Raw genomic sequence first — 21,984 nt, forward strand, 5'->3', positions numbered from 1 at the left:
ATTGTATCTTGATCACAAGTAATATACAGCAGATTAAGTAGAGAGAGAAATTTAGAAAATCAAAGGGACAAAGGGAAACAAATAAACAATAAATAAATATAATTGTGCTTCTTTCTTTTATTTACAAAGCATGCTTTGCTATTATTACAAGGACTCCTTTGTATCACCCACTTGGTATAAACTAAAATCCAGACATTTACATACATGGAAAACAATATGCATACAACACATATTTAAAATAAATATTATAAATAATATTAAGTATTGAACTGACACAATTGTCTATGCCAACAAACAAAGAAGTCTTACATACTTATTCCAAGTCTGCTTCAACAATACTCTATTACCTTTTTTCATGGACTTCAGTTTAACAGTGATTTGTAAACAACTCAAATCTCGAAAAGGTTTGTGAGTCTTGCATCATATGTTTTTTTGTTTGGTTTTGTGTTATTCGGACTTCAATGAAAGGTAAAGAGAAGGAGTCCAAGCAGCAGATGGATCATTCCCAGTCTGATGGAACAAGCATCACTTTTGGTTGTGGAGGCAGTTGTTGTACTTGATCCTGCAGTTGAAGTTGTAGTTGGGGTAGTGGTTGTAATTTTAGTGGTTGTAGTTGGGGTAGTGGTTGTGGTAGTTGAGGCAGTGGGTGTGGTTGTAGTTGGTGTAGTGGTTGTAGTTGTAGCCGTGGTTGTAGTTGGTGTAGTGGTTGTAGTTGTAGCCGTGGTTGTAGTTGGGGTGACGGTTGTAGTTGTGGTGGTGGTTGTTTTTGAGGCGGATGTTGTAGTTGGGGTACTGGATGTAGCTGTAGTTGGGGTGGTGGTTATAGTTGGGGTAGTGGATGGAGTTGTGATAGTAGTCGTGGTGGTGGTTGTAGTTGTAGCCGTGGTTGTAGTTGGGGTGGTGGTTGTAGTTGGGGCGGTGGTTGTTGTTGGAGCGGTGATTGTAGTTGGGGTGGTGGTTGTAGTTGGTGTAGTGGTTGTAGTTGCAATGGTAGTTGTTGTTGAGGCGGAGGTTGTAGTTGGGGTGCTTGTTGTTGAGGTGGTTGTTGTAGTTGGGATACTGGATGTAGCTGTAGTTGGGGCGGTGGTTATAGTTGAGGCGGTGGTTGTAGTTGTACTGGTTGTAGTTGGGACTGTGGTTGTAGTTGTAGTGGTTGTCGTTGGAGTGGTGGTTGTAGTTGTAGTGGTTGTCGTTGGGTTGATGGTTGTCGCTGGGGTGGTGGTTGTCGTAGCACTAGTTGTAGTTGGGGTGGTGGTTGTAGTTGCAGCGGTGGTTGTAGTTGCGGCGGTGGTTGTAGTTGCGGCGGTGGTTGTAGTTGTGGCGGTGGTTGTAGTTGGGGTGGTGGTTGTAGTTGTAGCTGGGACGGTGGTTGTAGTTGGGGTGGTGGTTGTAGTTGCAGCAGTGGTTGTGGTTGTTGTTGCGGCGGTGGTTGTAGTCGGGACGCTGGTTGTAGTTGCGGCAATGGTTGTAGTTGTAGCTGGGACGGTGGTTGTGGTTGCCGCGGTGGTTGTAGTTGTTATTGGGGTGATGGTTTTAGTTGGGGTGGTGGTTGTAGTTTCTGCAGTGGTTGTAGTCGGGACGGTGGTTGTTGTTGCGGCAGTGGTTGTAGTTGTAGCTGGGACGGTGGTTGTAGTTGCGGCAGTTTCGGCGGTGGTTGTAGTTGGGACGGTGGTTGTAGTTGCGGCAATTGTTGTAGCTGTAGCTGGGACGGTGGTTGTGGTTGCAGCAGTGGTTGTTATTTCGGCGGTTGTTGTAGTTGGGTCATTGGTGGTGGTTGTTGTTGGGGTGGTGGTTGTAGTTGCGGCAGTGGTTGTAGTTGGGACAGTGGTTGTGGTTGCGGCGGTGGATGTAGTTGTAGCTGGGACGGTGGTTGTTGTTACAGCGGTGGTTGTAGTTGCGGCGGCTGTTGTAGTTTGGGCGGTGGTTGTAGTTGCGGCGGCTGTTGTAGTTGGGGCGGTGGTTGTAGCTGTTGGTGTGGTGGTGGGTGTAGTTGCGGTGGTTGTAGTTGTGGCGGTGGTTGTAGTTGCGGCGGTGGTTGTAGTTGGGACGGTGGTTTCGGCGGTGGTTGTAGTTGTAGCTGGGATGGTGGTTGTGGTTGCAGCGGTGGTTGTAGTTGCGGCGGTTGTTGTAGTTGGGGCGGTGGTTGTAGTTGTAGTTGCGGCGGTGGTTGTAGTTGTAGTTGCGGCTGTGGTTGTAGTTGGCGCGGTGGTTGTAGTTGTTGTTGGGGTGGTTGTTGTAGTTGCGGCGGTGGTTGTAGTTGTAGCTGGGACGGTGGTTGTGGTTGCAGCGGTGGTGGTTGCAGCGGTGGTGGTTGCAGCGGTGGTTGTAGTTGTGGCGGTGGTTGTACTTGCGGCGGTGGTTGTAGTTGGGGTGGTGGTTGTAGTTGCAGCAGTGGTTGTGGTTGTTGTTGCGGCGGTGGTTGTAGTCGGGACGCTGGTTGTAGTTGCGGCAATGGTTGTAGTTGTAGCTGGGACGGTGGTTGTGGTTGCCGCGGTGGTTGTAGTTGTTATTGGGGTGATGGTTTTAGTTAGGGTGGTGGTTGTAGTTTCTGCAGTGGTTGTAGTCGGGACGGTGGTTGTTGTTGCGGCAGTGGTTGTAGTTGTAGCTGGGACGGTGGTTGTAGTTGCGGCAGTTTCGGCGGTGGTTGCAGTTGGGACGGTGGTTGTAGTTGCGGCAATTGTTGTAGCTGTAGCTGGGACGGTGGTTGTGGTTGCAGCAGTGGTTGTTATTTCGGCGGTTGTTGTAGTTGGGTCATTGGTGGTGGTTGTTGTTGGGGTGGTGGTTGTAGTTGTGGCAGTGGTTGTAGTTGGGACAGTGGTTGTGGTTGCGGCGGTGGATGTAGTTGTAGCTGGGACGGTGGTTGTTGTTACAGCGGTGGTTGTAGTTGCGGCGGCTGTTGTAGTTTGGGCGGTGGTTGTAGTTGCGGCGGCTGTTGTAGTTGGGGCGGTGGTTGTAGCTGTTGGTGTGGTGGTGGGTGTAGTTGCGGTGGTTGTAGTTGTGGCGGTGGTTGTAGTTGCGGCGGTGGTTGTAGTTGGGACGGTGGTTTCGGCGGTGGTTGTAGTTGTAGCTGGGATGGTGGTTGTGGTTGCAGCGGTGGTTGTAGTTGCGGCGGTGGTTGTAGTTGTAGTTGCGGCGGTGGTTGTAGTTGGCGCGGTGGTTGTAGTTGTTGTTGGGGTGGTTGTTGTTGGGGTGGTTGTTGTAGTTGCGGCGGTGGTTGTAGTTGTCGCTGGGACGGTGGTTGTGGTTGCAGCGGTGGTTGTAGTTGGGGTGGTGGTTGTAGTTGGGGTGGTGGTGGTAGTTGGGGCGGTGGTTGTAGTTTGGGCGGTGGTTGTAGTTGCGGCGGCTGTTGTAGTTGGGGCGGTGGTTGTAGCTGTTGGTGTGGTGGTGGGTGTAGTTGCGGTGGTTGTAGTTGTGGCGGTGGTTGTAGTTGCGGCGGTGGTTGTAGTTGGGACGGTGGTTTCGGCGGTGGTTGTAGTTGTAGCTGGGATGGTGGTTGTGGTTGCAGCGGTGGTTGTAGTTGCGGCGGTTGTTGTACTTGGGGCGGTGGTTGTAGTTGTAGTTGCGGCGGTGGTTGTAGTTGTTGTTGGGGTGGTTGTTGTAGTTGGCGCGGTGGTTGTAGTTGTAGCTGGGACGGTGGTTGTGGTTGCAGCGGTGGTGGTTGCGGCGGTGGTTGTAGTTGGGGTGGTGGTTGTAGTTGGGGCGGTGGTTGTAGTTGGTGTGGTTGTTGTAATTGCGGCAGTTTCGGCAGTGGTTGTAGTTGGGACGGTGGTTGTAGTTGCGGCAGTGGTTATAGCTGTAGCTGGGAGGGTGGTTGTGGTTACAGCAGTGGTTGTTATTTCGGCGGTGGTTGTAGTTGCGGCGGTGGTTGTGCTTGTAGTTGCGGCGGTGGTTGTGCTTGTAGTTGGGGCGGTGGTTGTAGTTGCGGCAGTGGTTGTAGTTGTAGTTGGGATGGTGGTTGTAGTCGGGGCAGCAGTCGTAGTTGGTGCTGCAGAACAGGTAACACCTGATACTGTACCAACACTCTGCATGAAAGGTAGAGAACCCAGGCTTGAAGCAGCTGCACACAGGTTTGCAGATGCGCAGCCCTGAGCTGGATATGTGCTTGTGCCACTGTTGACTGCAGATGAAAAAGAAGAATTTCAGGATGTTTTAAATTGGCTACTTTCCAGGAAGCTTAACATATTTCATGCAGAAAACAACTTAACAGCTTTTTAAAAAGTTTATTTGTTTGTCTGACTTCCAGTCTTGAAATTTTAAATCTTATCACAGTAACTTTCACACCCAAGGATAACATTTAGTATAAATTAGGGTAAAAGTTCCCGCTCTTTTATATGTCAGATGTATCACAAAAGAATTTGAAATCATCTTTGATAGAAAACCGATGACACAACTGATACAACATAAAGACTCACTGATTGATTGGAAGCATTTGTTCTCCACTCCCTGACACTGTAATGTGGAGGAGCACTGACCAGTGGAAGGGTCACAAAAGTTGCATACCCCACCATTATTTAACTGAGAAGCAGGATCTGAAACAGAAAAGAAGGCCATTTCATTTCAGAACAGAGACTCTTACAACATCAGATTATTGTTTTTATTTCTTTATATTATTCTTTTGTCATCAATGAGCAACGTAGTATTTAACTTACTTGGTAGAGTTTCTGAGTTGCAGTTATCTGTGTTGCAGCATTGAGCAGAAGCCAGAGCACTTTGAAAGCCCAGGTCGACTGAAAATGTCTGAGAGGTTACGGCTGGACACAGGGAGGAAGATGCACATGCCTTGTAGATTTGTGTTGTCGTAGTTCCAGATGAAGTAGCTACAAAGGCAAAGTGCAGTTTGTTAATGTTGATGGAACACAAATAGCTTCACAGTGGATGTAATTTAGTGAAAATATTAAATATTATATGAGAAAACATTACCTTGAATGGTAGCTGTAACACACATTGGTTCCGATGAGGAGCATGTAAGTAGTACTGTGCTTGAACATGCTGAATTTGTGCAGGTTTGGCACTGGAGGGCTCCAGCTGCAATCAGGAGAGGAATACAGAAATGATGATCACAATTTAAATATATAGCAAATAGGAGATGTTTTGAAAGTTCATATTGGGTTACAGCAGGTTACAGTTGAGTCAATACTACTCACTAGCTTTGGAAAAAAATTACAATGTAAGATTAAAAAAAGATTTAAAGCTTTAAATTAGACTCCCTTCTACCTGCAGGTGAAATGAGTGTAGTTACCTGTGGTGGAGAGTGCCCAGAGAAGAAACAGAGAAAACAGCAGCTTCATTGTGATGAACAGGTCAGTTCTGCAGATTAGTTTCCCTGGACTGTGATACTAAAGCTGAGGAGCAGCACTGCACTTTATATACTGAACAGGTGACCTCACAATTGCATGTGTTCACATTTTTAAAACATGACCATTCAAACAATTAACTCTTCTTTCGTCAAATCATTATGTCACAGCACCTTACCACACCTTTCCTCTTCAATTCAACAACAAGTATTCGTGCATCACAAAAAACACAGGAATTCTTTTTTACATTATTAAGTTTTTAACAAATGTGAATGACCTTGCGTCTTGTGTCATTAAGCCATCATCTTTAATTTTGACGTTGAAACCATAATTGACTTTTTGTTCATACAGTTCAATTTATTTATAACAGCTGACACTTCCGAATAAAATCAGGACCAAATGTTATGAAACAACCCTGGAATAACTTTTCTACAACTGATGAAGATCAAGCCTAAATGCTTTACATCAAGTATTGTCCTCTACATATACTACTAATGATAAATGGTGTCTAAATAGATCAGGGGTTATCAACTACATTTGTCCAAGGACCAGAATTTTATCAGCACACACTGTGAGGACCAGATGCTCTCATAAAGTAACTAAAGTAACATAAACATAACATAAAGTAACTCACATGACCTGTACTGCAGTAAGCCACTAGAGAGCGACTGCAATATTTTAGGCTTCATATTTGTGAGGCTAATAATGCACACAGTGCTTTAGTTTGTGGAGTTGGCCTGAATATATTACATGAATGAAAAAAACACATTCCTCAAGAGCCTTAAGTGTTGTGCAATTTGATACAATTTCATACAAAAGCTGGAATTTCTTAGGTCTCGAACAGCAGAAATTGGGTTATCTTGTCAGAGGTCTTTGTTGCAAAACAAAGACCTCTGTACAGTGTGGGGACAGCCACACTGTACATACAATAGACTGGTGCATAAAGCATCTATGCATAACAAGCAAATAAGGCTGAAAATAGTGATGGGAAACAGCTCTTGAAGCACACTGGAAGATGGAGCTGTGCGGGAAGCGTTGGTTCAGGTGGACGTTTGGAAGCAAGAGAGCAAAGATAAAACAAATTTCATCCTAATGTTTTTCAAACTTGAAGAATAATTGTGGTCTTTTGCTGCTGTTTGGTAAATTTTGCTTGGAGCCTGCAGAAACTTGCAGTTTTGGAATCTGTGCTTTCTGAGTGAACTCTGGCGATTCTGTGGAAACAGGCAGAAGTGTTTAACAGGTTAAGTAGAAAGTTAATGCAGAAAACCATAGCTTTAATGAAGAATGGACTGATACGTATGTACTCATAGTGCAAACTTTTAGAAATGCTGTACCTGGGTGCCTCATTTGCAAACAAAGAGTCGCGGTTGCTAAATAATAATGTAGTTTATAAAGATAGACTAACAAGTCCTCTGAAGACAGAGAAATCATGGGACAAAAGAGGGACAAAACTCAGAGATCCTACAGAGGTCAAGATAAAACAAAAGAAAGAAGTCCAAAAAGAACTATTAATTTGCTAACAAATGTTGTGTTTTTAATCTCAAAATCAATATATCTGAAAAAAAACAGTGATCATTGTAGATGTCTATTTAATCAGCTTATACTACATAACAGTTTTCATTCCTACTTGAATGCCAGTTGTTGACCATTTCAATATGAAAACTTGATTTTACTCACTAACACAGTACAAACAGTGTGGTGTGAAATCTGTTTGATTTTATGTGTAAGTTGAAAGAAAATCATCAGATGTTCCTTGATGCAAGAACTAACAGTCATGACTGGGAGGTAACTGTCTGAATAAAATATAAAACATGTTAATCACTCTTTATTTTCTTGCCCCGCACCTGCTTCATTCTTTCCTGTACAGCTGGTTTGTTGAGAAACTGACGGCTTTGTGATCAATGGTGTAAAACCTGCTGCAGGTGTGGCAGCTGCCTTACCCGATCAAGATCAATACTTGAACAGTGGAGTAACTTTACTTTTACTCAGCTACTTTACTGAAATGTCTTTTAGCTCAAACATTGATGATTTTCTGGTTTATGCTTCTATGCTTTGTACATTTTGCTCTTACACGCTTCAAACAGCCAAGAAATCATCTAAACCTCATGATCTACCATCTCAAATGTTTTCAAAAACCATCATGAAGCACAACTGACGCTGTAACTCTGTCACAGTGTTGTGCTACTCTCTGAATTTACCACACCTGCTGTTGTTAAACAGATGTCATTGCCATGCTCTCTTTGTAACATAATAATAGTACGCCTATTCAAATCAAACATACAGCATGTTATTTATCAAGTATGATCATTTGTCACACACACCTTCTTTTTGTTCTATTATGGTCTAACACAGAAATAACGCAGGTTGTTTCTGAATCACTTAATTAAGGGTTTGGCCATTACATTAATTTTTCAGCTAATGCCCTGGTATGTCACCTACACCCCACAGCCGAGTTATCTTTTAATATATGCTTCTCTTTACTATTTCTTTACTCCTTTCTGTTTCCATGTCTTAGATGAATCATCTGAAACACTACTGTGTGACAAACATGAACTATAAAAGGAAGACTTTGACTGAAACTGCAGGGGAAAAAACACAATGTCCAGCTTGAAATGGACATTTTCAACGAATGCCTGTGCAACTGTCCAACTGTACATGGAATAAAATAAAATATAAACAGGGGAGCAAGAATAAGTAACAGATAAGAGGAGTATATGCATCCTCACTTAGATCTTCCTGTTCTCCAGATGGCTCAGCATTCTGTGAAGGGTGATGATGATGGCATCCTCCGTGAACTGATTTGGTGTGTACACAAACTGATTGTGGTCAAGAGAGGGAGATAGGCAGCCTCTGATGTGCTGAGAACTTCTCGTCTTCTAGTGGGTCCTGTGCTCTCCTCAGCGCCATAGAGCCCTGTTGGCTAAACCAAACCAATTCTTATGCCTTCAACTGACTGGTTTGCTAATTAGTCAGTGATGATCTGGAGAGGGGCCTCTACAAGCTAGGCAACGGCAGCCTGACTGCTATTAGGTATGATCAAGAAATCCTTGGGCCCATTGTCAGACCCTGCTCTGTTGCTGTACATCCTGGCTCCTCCTGGTGCCCGTCAACGCCCAGCCTCAGCATTATTATTAGCCTCACGCAGGATCTCAGTGATGCCGTGGACCAAGCATGTCTTAACCTTACAAGCATGCATACAAGCACATGGGCGCTGTACAAACTAGAGATGGCACGATACCACTTTTTTATGTCAGATACTGATATCATAAATTTGGATATCTGCTGATATAGATATAAATCTGATATAACGTATTTTATAATCAATAAAACGTTATTTTTCTCAAATATCTTGCTGCATGTTGTATAAGTTCATACTCAAGTTTAATAAAACAAAATAAAATTAAAGCTATTCTACTATACCTGTATGCAAAAAATATATGGGGGTCGTACAAACTACTGATACTGATACTGATACTAATACTGCATTGAAATGTCTGCAAAATGAACTAGCCTACAGCATAATTTTTTCACTTTGATTTTAAATGTGTCTTTTATTTGAGAGATATACAGCAAAAAAATCCCATTGAGATGGGGCATTTTCAAATTATTTCTTTAATGTTTTTGTGCAGTGCATATATACAAATACTAGTGTCATGTCTAAGGAATTTACAAAAATGTACATTTTTATTTTCTTTTTTTCTATTAAAATGTATTTAATATGAGTAATATAGCAACACTTCAATGGAAGTGCTTATATTTTTCAGAAACACTGGCAGAGCCACATTGTATTTTTGCTCTGTAAAATCTGCCACCATCAGGGTGCAGTGTTGCTGTCAGTGAGCCTGTACTAGAAAGAGAGGGCGCAGAATTGACTATTCTCTGGCTCATAATGTTGACCTGGACTTTGTTGACTTTTGTTTGATATCTTTATTAGAATGCTTTTGGGAGAAATTAATTTGGTTAAAGAAGTTATTTATAAAGTCACATTTGGAACACTAGATATGACACAACAACTTAGTCATTACGTTACAGTCAAATGAAGACAAACTGAGTCTAAGGTTTGTCTGTGAATGGGTGTGACGGGCGGGATATCCACACACCATTAAGTGCTGGCTCTTCTCTGGAACTTAAATTCCAATATTCAGAATTACATTACATTAATAACATTTTAGCACATTAACAGAAAACAAAGGAGAAATGTCAAATGTCAGTGCCTAGTAGTCAGAACATCCGCATCACTTTTTGGGTAAAAACAAGTGTTTGATGGGTCCAAATGCGCCTGTATTTCCCTAAGTGAAAAAACAAAACAAAACAAATTTTAGCTTTTCTTCAAGGTAGCTTGCATTTATCAAATACAATGTAAACACATCACATTACTTTACACATACAAATATAATATTTGTACTTATTGTTAGTAATATTAGAGACAGTGTTGCTAAACAAAAGCGATGGCTGTGAACATCATGTACACGAAGAAGTTATCATAAATGTCAAGGGTCAATCTCTGGTCCTTCCAATTTGCAAGCCTGTTGAATGGCCTTCGTTTCTACTTTATTTAAATGACACGCACTATTTGTATTCTTGTTTTTCATCAGCTAGATTTGTAATGTATTATGTCTATTTATATAGGATATATTTATATAGGAAAGTGTACTGCTGCCTGGAAAGTAATATGCTATTTAAATAAAGATTTGTTTGCTGTCTTCCATCTCTTTGGTCATTCCTCTACACTGTATCTACAGCAGACGAACCAACCTGTGCACTGCCGGGATTGACTACAAAAAAGCCTCGGACTCTCTGCCCCTTCATCAGGAATTGGATGGGAATGTGGAGAATTACACTAGAGGCCAACTTCAAGCACAAGTCACCATAAGTGTGAAATCTACCAAGGATATGCTTTGTTCTCACTGCTGCGTAGAACTGAACCCTCTCAGCCATTAACATTAACAAAACTGGCTGTGGATGCTGACTACAGAATGGAGGAATTGTGAGCCACCTACTCTAAATAAATGTTATAAAGCTGTCAATAGTGAATGAGATACCAGTTCATTGATCTAGCCATCTGAGCTGAATTTATCTATATATATATATATATATATATATATATATATATATATATATATATATATATATATATATATATAATATAGATAGATAGATAGATAGATAGATAGATAGATATTTTACCATAAGTGTGTGAATGTTTGTGCCATTACTTTAATAACCAGTTACAGTACGGATTGGAGGATATATCAAGGCACACCGTCATTACCAAACACAGGTTGGACACCATGTAAATATTTATCTGTTTTTATTTATTTGTTGTTGTTTTTTTTTATTGTATTCTGTTTGGCTTAAGTATGACCACCAGCATGACATGAGAAAAAAACAAAACAATAAATAAAATTCGTGTCGGTTTCAAACATTTTTATTTCTTGTTTTTATTTATATATTTTTGCTTTTCATGTATTTGATTTTATTTATTTTGTTCATGGTTTTACATTGAGAGCCATTTATGCAGAATCCCTTGTGCAGTAGATTGTTGATGCCTGTAAAGTCTTTAGCATTGTTTGAGTTGAATCTTCATTATTTTCAGATATTGATACTATTTTTCCTGCTACAAGGAATGCTCCAGTTCCACATTTCACACAAGCCTTAAAATGCCTAATATCCTTGATAATTAAAAGAAAAAAGAAAATATGCAGAAAGTATGATATATTGAGTAAATATTGGTATGTATGCTGTTTTTTTTAATTTGTCTTATATTGATGCCTTTTTATTGTACCTCAGCTTCAGACAGATTCCAGCCTCTTTTATCTAAATTTTGATTTCCTAACCCCAATCAGGTCTTGAAAAAGGTGTTTTCTGAGTCTTTCTGATGCTTCAAATGTTTTTCATGCCTTTTTATTTTCTTCTAATAGATAATATATATGAGTCCAAATAGAAGATAGATGAACGTGGTAGTTGTTGTTGGAGCAGCATTACACAAATTGTTATCACAACAGCTAACGTTCCCAAGATTCAAGACAGGGAGACTTGACAGGCTGGACACTGCTGTACAGATGTTTTCAGACATGCAGCCCTTGACTGGAACTGAAGTGCTGATACCTGATGGCACTGTAGATAAAAATCATCATTTCAGATTTTTCATCTTTATAGAAATTATTTTTTTGTTATTTTGCTCAAATCAGAAGGAAGTATTTAAAGGTGCTTTAAGCAAAAACCTTCTACAGCATGTAATTACAACATTTACCAGCAGGGTGTATTTTACCAGTGGGTTTGTAAGGTGTTTTTTTGACGTAGCAGTCTCATTAAATTAGCTTCCTTATTTCGTCAGTGTAATACCACTGTTATGTTTTTGTTCCAGTATTAGTGTCAGAAATTGACATTTGTCTCACCTCAGTGAGAGAACTCCAACTGGTGTACCTACAATACTACTTTACAGACCAAAATCTACTAAGTGACAGCAAATTCAGCTAATAAAGCAACTGATAGATATTTAATGGATTTTTCCATTTTTTTAACAAAATCATTTCAGTGAGGCAAATTATATTAACATTGCTGATGTGGGAGTATGATATAGGCTATTTTAATTTTCATTAATTATAAAACCTTTTAAAATACTTAGTTGATAGTATTTATTATTATTAGTAGTAGTAGTAGTAGTATTTTAAATGCTGCAAGAAATACTAGCCGGCAGTTTGTTGATATGCAAAGTTTAGCTGTAAAGCAACTAAAGTCAATACAACTGTCAGATAAAAAACACTTAGGTGGGTCGATTAAATGTTAGAAACAAACAAAGGATGTCATTTGACTCATAATATGACTCAAATAACAGAATATCTTGAAGTTGTATGTAATATAATGCTTTTTTTCTTTTGTTGATGTTTCATTTTTCATATTACAAAAACACAAATTTGTATAAACATTTCAAAACAGGTTTGAAGAGAATTACCAAATGCTTGAAAGCAGCGATTCTCTACTCCACTACACTTCACTGTAGAGTTACACTGAGTGGAGCCGGGGTCACATGAAAAACACTTCAGATTGTTCTCGGTCTGATCTGCAGGGACTGAAATAGGAAATCTTTTTCAAAAACAGAAAACATTACAGTGACTCAGATTTAACAATCCAGGTCAAGAAGATGGCAGGATTCCGACATTATTATCTAGCTTGTGTTTTCTTGTCATATAGAAACTCTATCTGTACTTGCCAGGCAAAATGTTTAAGTTGCAGTTGTCTTTGTTGCAGCATTCAACAGATGCAGCTGCACTCAAAATACCCAGGTTTGCTGAATATGTCTGAGAGCCTAAGACAGGACACACGAAGTCTGGTGCACAACCCCTGATGATTTGTGGTACCTTAATTCCAGACGATGTCACTGCAGAATCAAAGTGGAGTTTGTTAACATTGATGTAACCTCCCAGTACATGTATGCTCACTGAAAAGTAAAAGATGGAATAAAGAAGAGACTACCTAGAATAGAAGATGTCACACACGCCTTCTCTGTAGTGCACTTAACTGGGTTTGTCGTTAAACATGTCACATCTTTGCAGGTTAAACACTGAAGGGCTCCCGCTGCGAAGAAAAAAAGTGAAATTGTGATCACATTTTCATTCACATTCATGAAGATAGCTGGGTTTTGCTTTATTGGTTGAAAGGCTTTAAGGGGTCTTGCAATACACAACATGCAATAATGGTGAGCAAAAAGTAGGCTAACTCCCTAAATAGTGTTTAGAAGCATGATTTGAAGTCAGTTCATAATCAGTCAGGATAACATTTATATTCCCTTTTAAAAAATGTTTTCTGCAGAAGTAAAAACATTTGAAGTCTAAATTTAAGAACAAGATGATGTACCTGTGCTGCAGAGTGCCCAGAAGAGAGTCAGGGAAAGAATCAGCTTCATCATAATGTGAAGATTTGTTTTCCCAGATAGTGACACTACACATAAATGTATCCATTTATATACTCTACAGAGACTGAAAAACAAAGACAGACATCAATTTCCCAGAAGCTCCTCCTTCAAAAAAGAGAAAAGCAAACAAAAAGATTTCTGAAAGGACCTAAAGATCAAGATTACAGATAAGCTGATGAGGCAGTTTGGCCTACAGTGTTACTGCTACAGTAAGAGATATGATTGGAATTTAAATTTACCGCATTAATTCTTCACTCCACTGCTTTGGAGTGAACTCCACTGTTTTTCTAGACCTAGTAACACACACTGTACCATTCAATAATTTATATTTAAATATTGCTGGTTGTTATATTTTTACTTCTTAGGAAAAGAAACAGCAGATGATATTCTGTGATACTAAATGTTTTTCTCCAAAAATGAGTGCTGTAAAACCTCAAAATTGCACTTTCCCTGCTCTCTGAAACATCATTAAGGATAAATCATACATTTATTACTTTATTTACTCAGAGAAAATTTATTTACTCAAAGAGGCTGTTTACACATGTTAAATTGATGTGTGGTTAAAGTGTATTGTATTGTAGAAAAAAATGTTTCTACACTACACAGATCCAATCATGATATAATCTAAGTTAAGCATTTTTTAAAAAAAAAACTACATAGCAATTATATACTTACATTTCAAAGCCCACAATTGCTCCCTTCTGTCATTGTCTCCATTGAAGACGTTCTCAATACAGGTTAATACCAACGTTAAAATGTCTAACTTCATGATCCAGAACATGAAACAATAATTTACGTAGGACGTAAGGATGTAAGTATGTTTTGTAATGTAAAATGTACTGTTTTTCTTTAAATCAAACATGACACATTAGAGGTCATGGTATGCAAAAGTCATAGCATGTTTACTTTTTTACTCCATCACTAGCACAAACATTTGCTTGCTCTTCTTCAGAAATCCCTCAGCTTGTCTTGTTCCACATGCCACAAATACTTGCTTAGGCTCCAACCACAGCCTCACACCCAGAAAAATACAGCAGGTGTTTTAGAAACAGTTTCTTTGGAACGTCTTTGTTCCGGCATTTTGTTAGTTTTTATTTAAGGCTGGGTAAACAACTTAGATACATACAACCTCCACAGTCACTCTTGCTGAGGTTTCACTAATGCTTGAGAGAGTCTTTGCAGTCTTTCCAAACAACAATATTTTGAAACAGATTTGCAAAACACACACGCACATCAAAATACAGCTTTTAATTTTATGTAGCCCCTGACCTGAACGTTCCTTTTAAGTGAAAACTGCAACCACCTTCCACTAATTTTCCAGCTCAGTGGTGGTAATAACAAGCAGCTTTGCATTATATTCCACTGAATTATTGCTTTGCTATTTTTGTTAGTTGGTTGGTTAGGTATTTAAAACTCATGACCACAGCAAAAGTAGAAATTCAGAACCAGGTATTCAGTTCAGTTCAATTTTATTAATTTAGCACTAACAGATACAGTTACCTTAAGTTTGGTTATATTGTATGCTAAAGACCCTACAATACAACACGTTTAAGATACCACCTCTCCATTCCTTTTGTTATATACTTACATTTTAGATCCCACATCTAGCCCCCTGTATTTGACTTTTTGTATGTTCTGTCTTTAATCATAGACTTAAGGCACAGGTATCAGTATTGGAATGTTTCACTAATGCAGCTGCATTCATAATCCTGAACATGAAACAGGAAATCTTTTGCATTTTACAACTCTTATTTGAATAACATATACTGTATATAGGGCAGTTCCTGGTTCAAATCAAACCTGAGACGTGAGAGGCCATACAGTAAGGTAAGAAAGGAGGAAGATTGTGAGACACAAGGTCTATTGACTGCTGATATTTTGTTACTGAATCAAAAGTGCAAACAGAAAACAAAAACCTTGTGGTTCATGAGAAGTCCCTCACCATGCCTGCTGTACTGGATTCCAAAAACATATCCCACCCTATAATAACACAATGGATGTTTTGAAGATGATATCTGGAAACTTGTTTGTTCTAGCATTTCAACACTTTTTATTTAGAGCCGGTTTAACAAGTTTCATACATATAAGTCAAGATTCAGTTACTTTCTGCTGTGGTTCTAATGATTTCAATTGTGCATTCAGGGAGCACTTGCAGTCCAACAACAGATAGGTCTCATATGTATAAAAGATGAAGCAATCACTTCCAAAAGTATTTTATGGAGAATGTTATCCAGGAGCTGTAACAGATGTACAGATAGAATAGAAATAATAGATGAATGCTTCATGTTTCATGTCGGATTGTGACTCAGACATTCATTAATCCTTCACGTTTCCATTGCTTGAAGAGAGATAATGCTTTTTAAGGAGCCAGGGTACTTGTAACTGTTGAATCTCCTGATCAGCCTTCTGGGAACTCCACCCCGTCAGTCCAGATCCCCTTCCCCTCTCTTTTCACTCTTTGGCCACACTGAACCTATTGTTCAAATTATGCTGTACCCTCCAGCTGTGACAGGTCATTGTGGATGCTGGTTTTCGTCTTATCCCATGGTTCATATATTGCACTGTGTATGGGAAAAAGAATAAGAATTCAGCAATTCATATTCCATTATCAATATTACCTATCGATTTGCTTCCTTTTTGATTCATTTATCAGTTCTCATTGAGTTCTTGTTTGCTCCTCTTTGAAAGTCACCACCATCACTTAGCAGCATACATTGCTTAATTAATTCCAGGAGAAACTAATTTGATACATTACTCATTGCATTACTATCATGTTTCACCGTAAAATGACCAGAAACGCACTTTCTCACACTTAGCAGTTAACTACATAAAACTGAGGCCAACACAAATTTCTATTCTATTTCTAGTATGGGCATTCACTCAGCTTTAACATCTATGGGTTCTCGGCTAGCTTAGCAGTAGCATAGTGTCCGTGCAGATGAACATGCATGGACACTATGAAGTTGTTTCTGTCTTGAATGCAGTTTGCTCTTTACCATCACGCTCTCATCCTTTTGTAAAATAAAAATAAAAGTAATGCCCATATCCACAAAGTCTGTGCCACTATTTTCCTCCTCCAGGACATGAATTGAAATCAGCTTGTTGCAGCACAAGTGCAAGTGGAATTCATAAGTGGAACTGATACCCAGGCAGAATAACAATTCCAAGGAATCGAACTACCGCCATTCCCATCCTTGGCTGTGTTCCACATGCATTTGATTGGCATGGCATGCTTATGTTCCATGCTCTCAATGAATAAACACTTGTATGTGTTGGTTTCCCTCTCATTGACCTTGTTAAGTCAAGTGTCCATGAAGTCAAATGGCATAAACCAATTAGTTAAACTACAGCAATGTTTCAAAGATATAAAGGACTGGGTATCCTGTAATTTTAGATATCCTGTAATTTTCTTGTCTAAAACTCAGTCCAAAACTAGTTCATGCATTAATTTCTTTAAGGCTGGACTTAATCCGCTGAATCACTTAATTCACCTAATCCAAAAAGCTGCAGTGAGAGTAGTAATTGGGATGAGAAAGAGATCACATTCCTCCCATGTTAGCTTCTCTTCACTGGCTTCAGGTTACATAAAGAACTAAATTTAAAGTCCTTCACCTCACATATAAAGTCTTGAATAATCAGGCCTCCTCAAGTCTTGATATGGTTCAATGGGGTCTTATTGTACTATATTAACCTAACATAGCACTTTGCTCTCAGGCTTACTTGTGGTTCCTAGACTTTCTAAAAAAAGAATTGGAGGCAGAGTTAAGCTCTCAGCTCCCTCTCCTGGGAAACCAGCCCTAGTTTAAATTTGGGAGACAGATACTCTACTTGACTCAAAGCTTTCCTTTTGATACAGCTTATATTGAGGGCTGGATCACATTACCTTGAAAGATCCCTTAGGATCTTTCAAGTAAAGGCTCAGACTACTGCTATAGGACTTCCTCTGTTACACTATAATACACTCAATTTGACCTGAGTAGCTGGTGAAATGACTTGTTTATTGTGGAGAGGCTGGTGAATGCACAGCCACCAAATGTTCCTTAACAAATTATTATCAGTACCTCCTGGCATAGAGTCAAGATGACAGGGGCTCTTTTTAATCTGCTGCCTTTATCTGCTTTTCCAGCTGTTGTGTCACACATTTAAAGACAGCATCTTCTTCCAGCTGTTCTGCTATTGAGGTATAGGTCATAGAGCTCTTTATCAAGGTAATCTTTCCTCAACCTTATTGACATAGGTGGTTCTATATCAGGAGTTCAGATCTGGATGCCACTGTTCTCAGTGTTGGGAAGGTTACTTTTAAAATGTATTCCACTACAGATTACAGAATACATGCCCCAAAATTCTGTAACGTTACTCAATGAGAGTAATGTATTCTGAATACTTTGGATTACTTAATATATTATCATGCTTTTTAAAACTACATGAATGTACTATTGCTGCGTGATTTATTACTATTACTGAAGGATAGTCGCCATACCATTACCAACTAGATTTTTAAATCTTAATATAAAATGAGTAACAGTAGGGTGGACATTAGGTGAGGCTGCACTTTTTACTGTGATCTAGAAAACTATTACTATAAAACAGGTCCGCAAGTAGTGACATGGGCCGCAAGATTGAGACATTAGAGCCTCTTAATGTGTGTTTTGTTTCCATTGGTGTGGAATTACCAAAAATAGACAGGGCATAGCCGAACACATGAAACAGGAAAAGACCGCCGTGTAATCCATTTATTTCAACAAAGTTACTGTATTTCTGAATACCACCTTTTAAAACGGTAACTGTAACGGAATACAGTTACTCATATCTTGTATTTTAAATACATAACGCCGGTACATGTATTTCGTTGCTCCCCAACACTGATTGTTCTTGAGATCTCTGAACCACACAGCTTCTCCACCATGAGAAGATGACAATCTTGGAAGAACAACAAAATTATTTTACTGTTTCCCCGGTAACTGTTATTTTTATATGCAATGTGCACAAGTAATTGGACAATTTCATGTGTTCACTGTTCACTGGAATGAGGCCCAAAGACACGTTGGTCATCATTAGAATGATCTTTGGGAGTGTCTAAACAGTCTATTAAAATCTCTTTTTTAAGTAAATGATTCCAGAATTTTTCTCTTACTTAAGAAAATTTCTTCACAATGTAATGAAAAGTCATCTGGGTTTACAGCATAGTGCTGGTTAGACTCAAGTACAAGATTAGACTTTGTCAGAGAATATCTGTCTATGAACAGCATGTAAGGTTTAATACTTAGACACTAAATGCCTTTATACTTTAATCAAACCTGCATCAGAAAAAGAAAAAATATATATATACAAACTGAAAACAGAACCACCTCTGATGTTACACCACCTCTACTACTAGGTATGGGGTATCAGGCAGACCATAGTGATAGCATGAATGACATTTCAGAACCAACTGTGTTACTTAGGATTCAAATAATTAAATAAAGCTGTTTTTATATACACATTGCATATTCTCATTAACAAGTTGGCGCTCTGGGTTTTTGAGGGTCGGAAGTTTCATTCAGTGTCATGACTGAATCAAAATATTGTGATTGACATAGATGGCAGAGAGTTTTTTGCAGCATGCTTACATATCATAACTAGTTAACAGTCAGGATGATATTTGTCCCAAACTTAGATAATAAAAAGAATCAATAAGATAATATTAATAATCAAGGCTTGGCAGGTAGGTGTTTTTTCTGTCTTTGTCATTCCAGGAAAAGGAGCAGATACAAGGTTGGACGTGAACAGAGAGGAGACTCGAAGGGAGACAGCAGGACAGCCACGTTGCTTCCGGAAGAAGATAGTAATAATAAAATGTGTGATTGTTGGGGTATAAAACTGTACGGCCTGATCCAGGGTCATCCTCTTTGTGAAGACATACAGCTGATTTCACATAGGGGGCCAGCGCTGTAACTTGTAATTTCAACAGCCAAAGCAAATTAAATCTTTTGAAAAGACAGATATTTCAGATAAATAAAGTTGACTTGACTTTTGGAAAAACCGGACACAACACTATATAATTTCAAAGCCCACAGTTACTCCCTTTCATTGTTTTCCTTTTTTGCAGATGTTCTAAAATATTAGAGAGGAAGCAAAGGTGTTTTAAAATTAGAATCTAAAATTAAAATGTCTAGCAAAAACAGCTGTATGAAAAAAAACTGCTGGTATTTGTTTTTACAAACAGCTAGCTCTTCATGAGAAGTCTCTCAGTTTACCTTGTTCCAAAATGCCAAAAATACCTGTTCCAACCACAAATCCCACACCCAGAAGAAATGACAGGTGTCTTAGAAACAGTATCTTTGGAAGTTGTTTGTTCTGGCAATTTATAAATTTTTGTTTAAAGCTGAATAAACAACTTAGATACATAAGTGAAGGTACAGCCAACCTCTTGCTGTGATTTAAAAGGATGGCATTCGGGGACTGTTTGACTTCACAATTGCCGCTTTGCAATTCTGTAAAGAATGATAAATATACATTTTAATGTTATGTAACCCCTGACAAAAAGGTTCTATTAAGTGAAAACTCTCACTGACCTCCACCAGCTTACCAACTCAATGGTCAATGAGATATAGCCAATAGCTAAAAGCTGATTTTGTTATATTGTATGTTAAAGACTGGTGTGAATTAGATAGAAATCTTTAATCAGAGCCATCTTTATTCATTCCGGCTGCAACTCACAAGCTGCCAGCCGCACATAACGCTACACCACAACTCTCAACCCCTGCTTCCCCATGGTTTTAAATATGGCAGACGGATGCCGTGCAGGTGCGTCCGCACGGCACCGCCGACCACGCCTCACCACAAAGACCTACAACAGGGGTGTCCAATTCCAGTCCTTTAGAGCTACTGTCCTGTAGCCTTCAGACACATCCTTGTTCCAACACACCTGAATCAGATGAATGGCCTGTTACCAGGCCTTTGCCAAACTTGAAGGCATGCTGAGGAGGTAATCCAACCCTTTTATTCGGCTGTGTTGGAGTAGGGAAGCATCTAAAAACTGCAGGACAGTAGCTCTGGAGATGGATACCCCTGCCTTACTATATACATTTACCACCTCTCCAGTCTTTAATTTTATACTTACATTTCAAATCCCACAGGTACTGCTCTATGCTTGTCCCTTTGTGCATTCTGTTGTACTTTTTCAGATTTTCAAAATTGTTAGATTTGAAGCACAGGTGTCAGTATTGAAATGTTTCACTAAAGCAGTTGCATGATCCTGAACATAAAACTCATTAAAGACACTTGTTGGTTTAAATCAAATACGACGAGGAAATAGAAGTGCAAGCAGTGCAAATAGCAAAAAGCTTGTGGTTCAAAACTAGTCCTTCTGTCCAAATGGCAAAAATACCTGCTTCACTAAATTTCAAACACAAACCCCACACCCATAATAACTCGACGGATGTTTTGAAGACACTTCTTCACTTTTTCCCCCCCCAAACCGGATTAACAAGTTTGCCACATAGTACAGACGGCTTCTTGCTGTGGTTCTAATGATTTAATTGGTGCATTCAGGGGGCCCTTGCAGTCCCACAACTGACAGCACTTATATACTCATAAAACATAAAACACTGACTTCCAAATATATTTTGTGGAGAATGTTATTGAGAAGCTGTAACAGATATACATTGCATTTTGATTTCATGGTTGACTGATTCTTATGTGTCCAGAGTCAGGTGATACAACAAGGTGTTGCATTCCTTCACTCTTTGCTGCAAATCATTTTCACTTTTTATTTTCTCTGTCTTTAGCATTGCTACTATACTGTCAGCCGGTTATGAAATCCTGCAGGTTAGAGCACAAACATGATCCCTGCACAATCTCACTGAAGATTTGCTCACATCTCCCAACTCAATAAAGTCAGCATCAAAACACAAAAATATCTCATAATTTGAAAAGTCCAACAACATAGCAGTGATGAATTGAGCCCACAAACAGTACAGCACTTTCACTACTGTGATGCACTTACTTTGTTTTTCATATGTTAATCTTACAAAATCCTTCATATACATAATGATCTTCCTGGTGGTGCTGTTGCACAACCAGGTCTGTTAAAAAAATGTTATAATAATATGGCTTCCAATTGATGTATATTTATTATAGTATTCATAATGACACTATATCCAGGGTACTGTAAATTCTGTTTGTCAGTTTCACAGTCCACTTTAGGTTTTTGTAAAATTTATTTCTGTATCAATGATTTGGATCAAATTTCCATGTAATTTGAAAGAATGTGTCAGAATGTGTCAATGGGCAATCATAGAGGTCTGCCAAACCTCCTCACTCAGGTAAAAGGTCTTAGGTTCCTCCTTGCTCAAAGTTGCTCTTAAACTGCTAATATCTATATTACATACTAACATTTGTGGATATGTGTCCTAGTCACAAACAAACCAACTGAAGGTAGATTAAGATTCCATCCATCCATTTGCTTCCGCTTATCCTTTTCAGGGTCGCGGGGCGCCCTGGAGCCTATCCCAGCTGACATAGGGCGAGAGGCGGGGGCATCCTTGACAGGTCACCAGTCTAACACACAGAGACAGACAACCATTAACGCTCACACCTATGGGCAATTTGGATTAATCAATTAACCTATCCTCACAAACTGTCTTTGGATGGTGGGAGGAAGCCGCACAGAAAGACCCCGGCCTGATGGCAGAATTGAACTCAGGATCTTCAAGCTCTGCGGCAACAGTGATCGCATTTTAGTTACACAATAAACAAGCACAGTTTCAGAATTTCCTACATGCATTATGGCCT

At 39.4% G+C, this 21,984-nt stretch overlaps 1 protein-coding gene and 1 long non-coding RNA gene across 2 annotated transcripts; both read right to left on the minus strand.

Annotated features, from left to right (window-relative positions):
* Positions 1-295: 295 nt before the first annotated feature.
* Positions 296-5,288, minus strand: LOC146369721 (uncharacterized). Its single transcript, XM_084910619.1, has 5 exons — positions 5,240-5,288; positions 4,921-5,025; positions 4,650-4,817; positions 4,413-4,529; positions 296-4,117 (listed from the first exon to the last, which is right to left on the minus strand). Exons 1-5 carry the CDS (start codon positions 5,286-5,288, stop codon positions 459-461), a joined length of 4,098 nt encoding a protein of 1,365 aa, XP_084766745.1. The 3' UTR covers positions 296-458.
* A 5,264-nt stretch (positions 5,289-10,552) lies between these two features.
* LOC146369722 (uncharacterized) lies at positions 10,553-13,266 on the minus strand. The gene is made up of 5 exons (XR_014797425.1): positions 13,152-13,266; positions 12,771-12,872; positions 12,508-12,675; positions 12,250-12,366; positions 10,553-11,411 (listed from the first exon to the last, which is right to left on the minus strand). It is a non-coding gene; the product is annotated as an uncharacterized LOC146369722 (long non-coding RNA).
* Between the last annotated feature and the right edge of the window lie 8,718 nt (positions 13,267-21,984).

Source organism: Perissodus microlepis, chromosome 17, assembly GCF_051167445.1.
Source record: "Perissodus microlepis isolate ML-2025 ecotype Zambia chromosome 17, ASM5116744v1, whole genome shotgun sequence".
In the NCBI taxonomy this organism is placed as follows: Eukaryota; Metazoa; Chordata; class Actinopteri; order Cichliformes; family Cichlidae; genus Perissodus; species Perissodus microlepis.

What these genes read in the sequence shown, in the direction of transcription:
- LOC146369721 (XM_084910619.1), bottom strand. Translation starts at nt 5,288, where the DNA reads ATGAAGCTGCTGTTTTCTCTGTTTCTTCTCTGGGCACTCTCCACCACA. An exon ending in CTGGGCACTCTCCACCACAG is followed by an intron (nt 5,026 to 5,239) that starts GTAACTACACTC and finishes TCCTGATTGCAG; the next exon opens with CTGGAGCCCTCCAGTGCCAA. An exon ending in TGTTACAGCTACCATTCAAG is followed by an intron (nt 4,818 to 4,920) that starts GTAATGTTTTCT and finishes TTGCCTTTGTAG; the next exon opens with CTACTTCATCTGGAACTACG.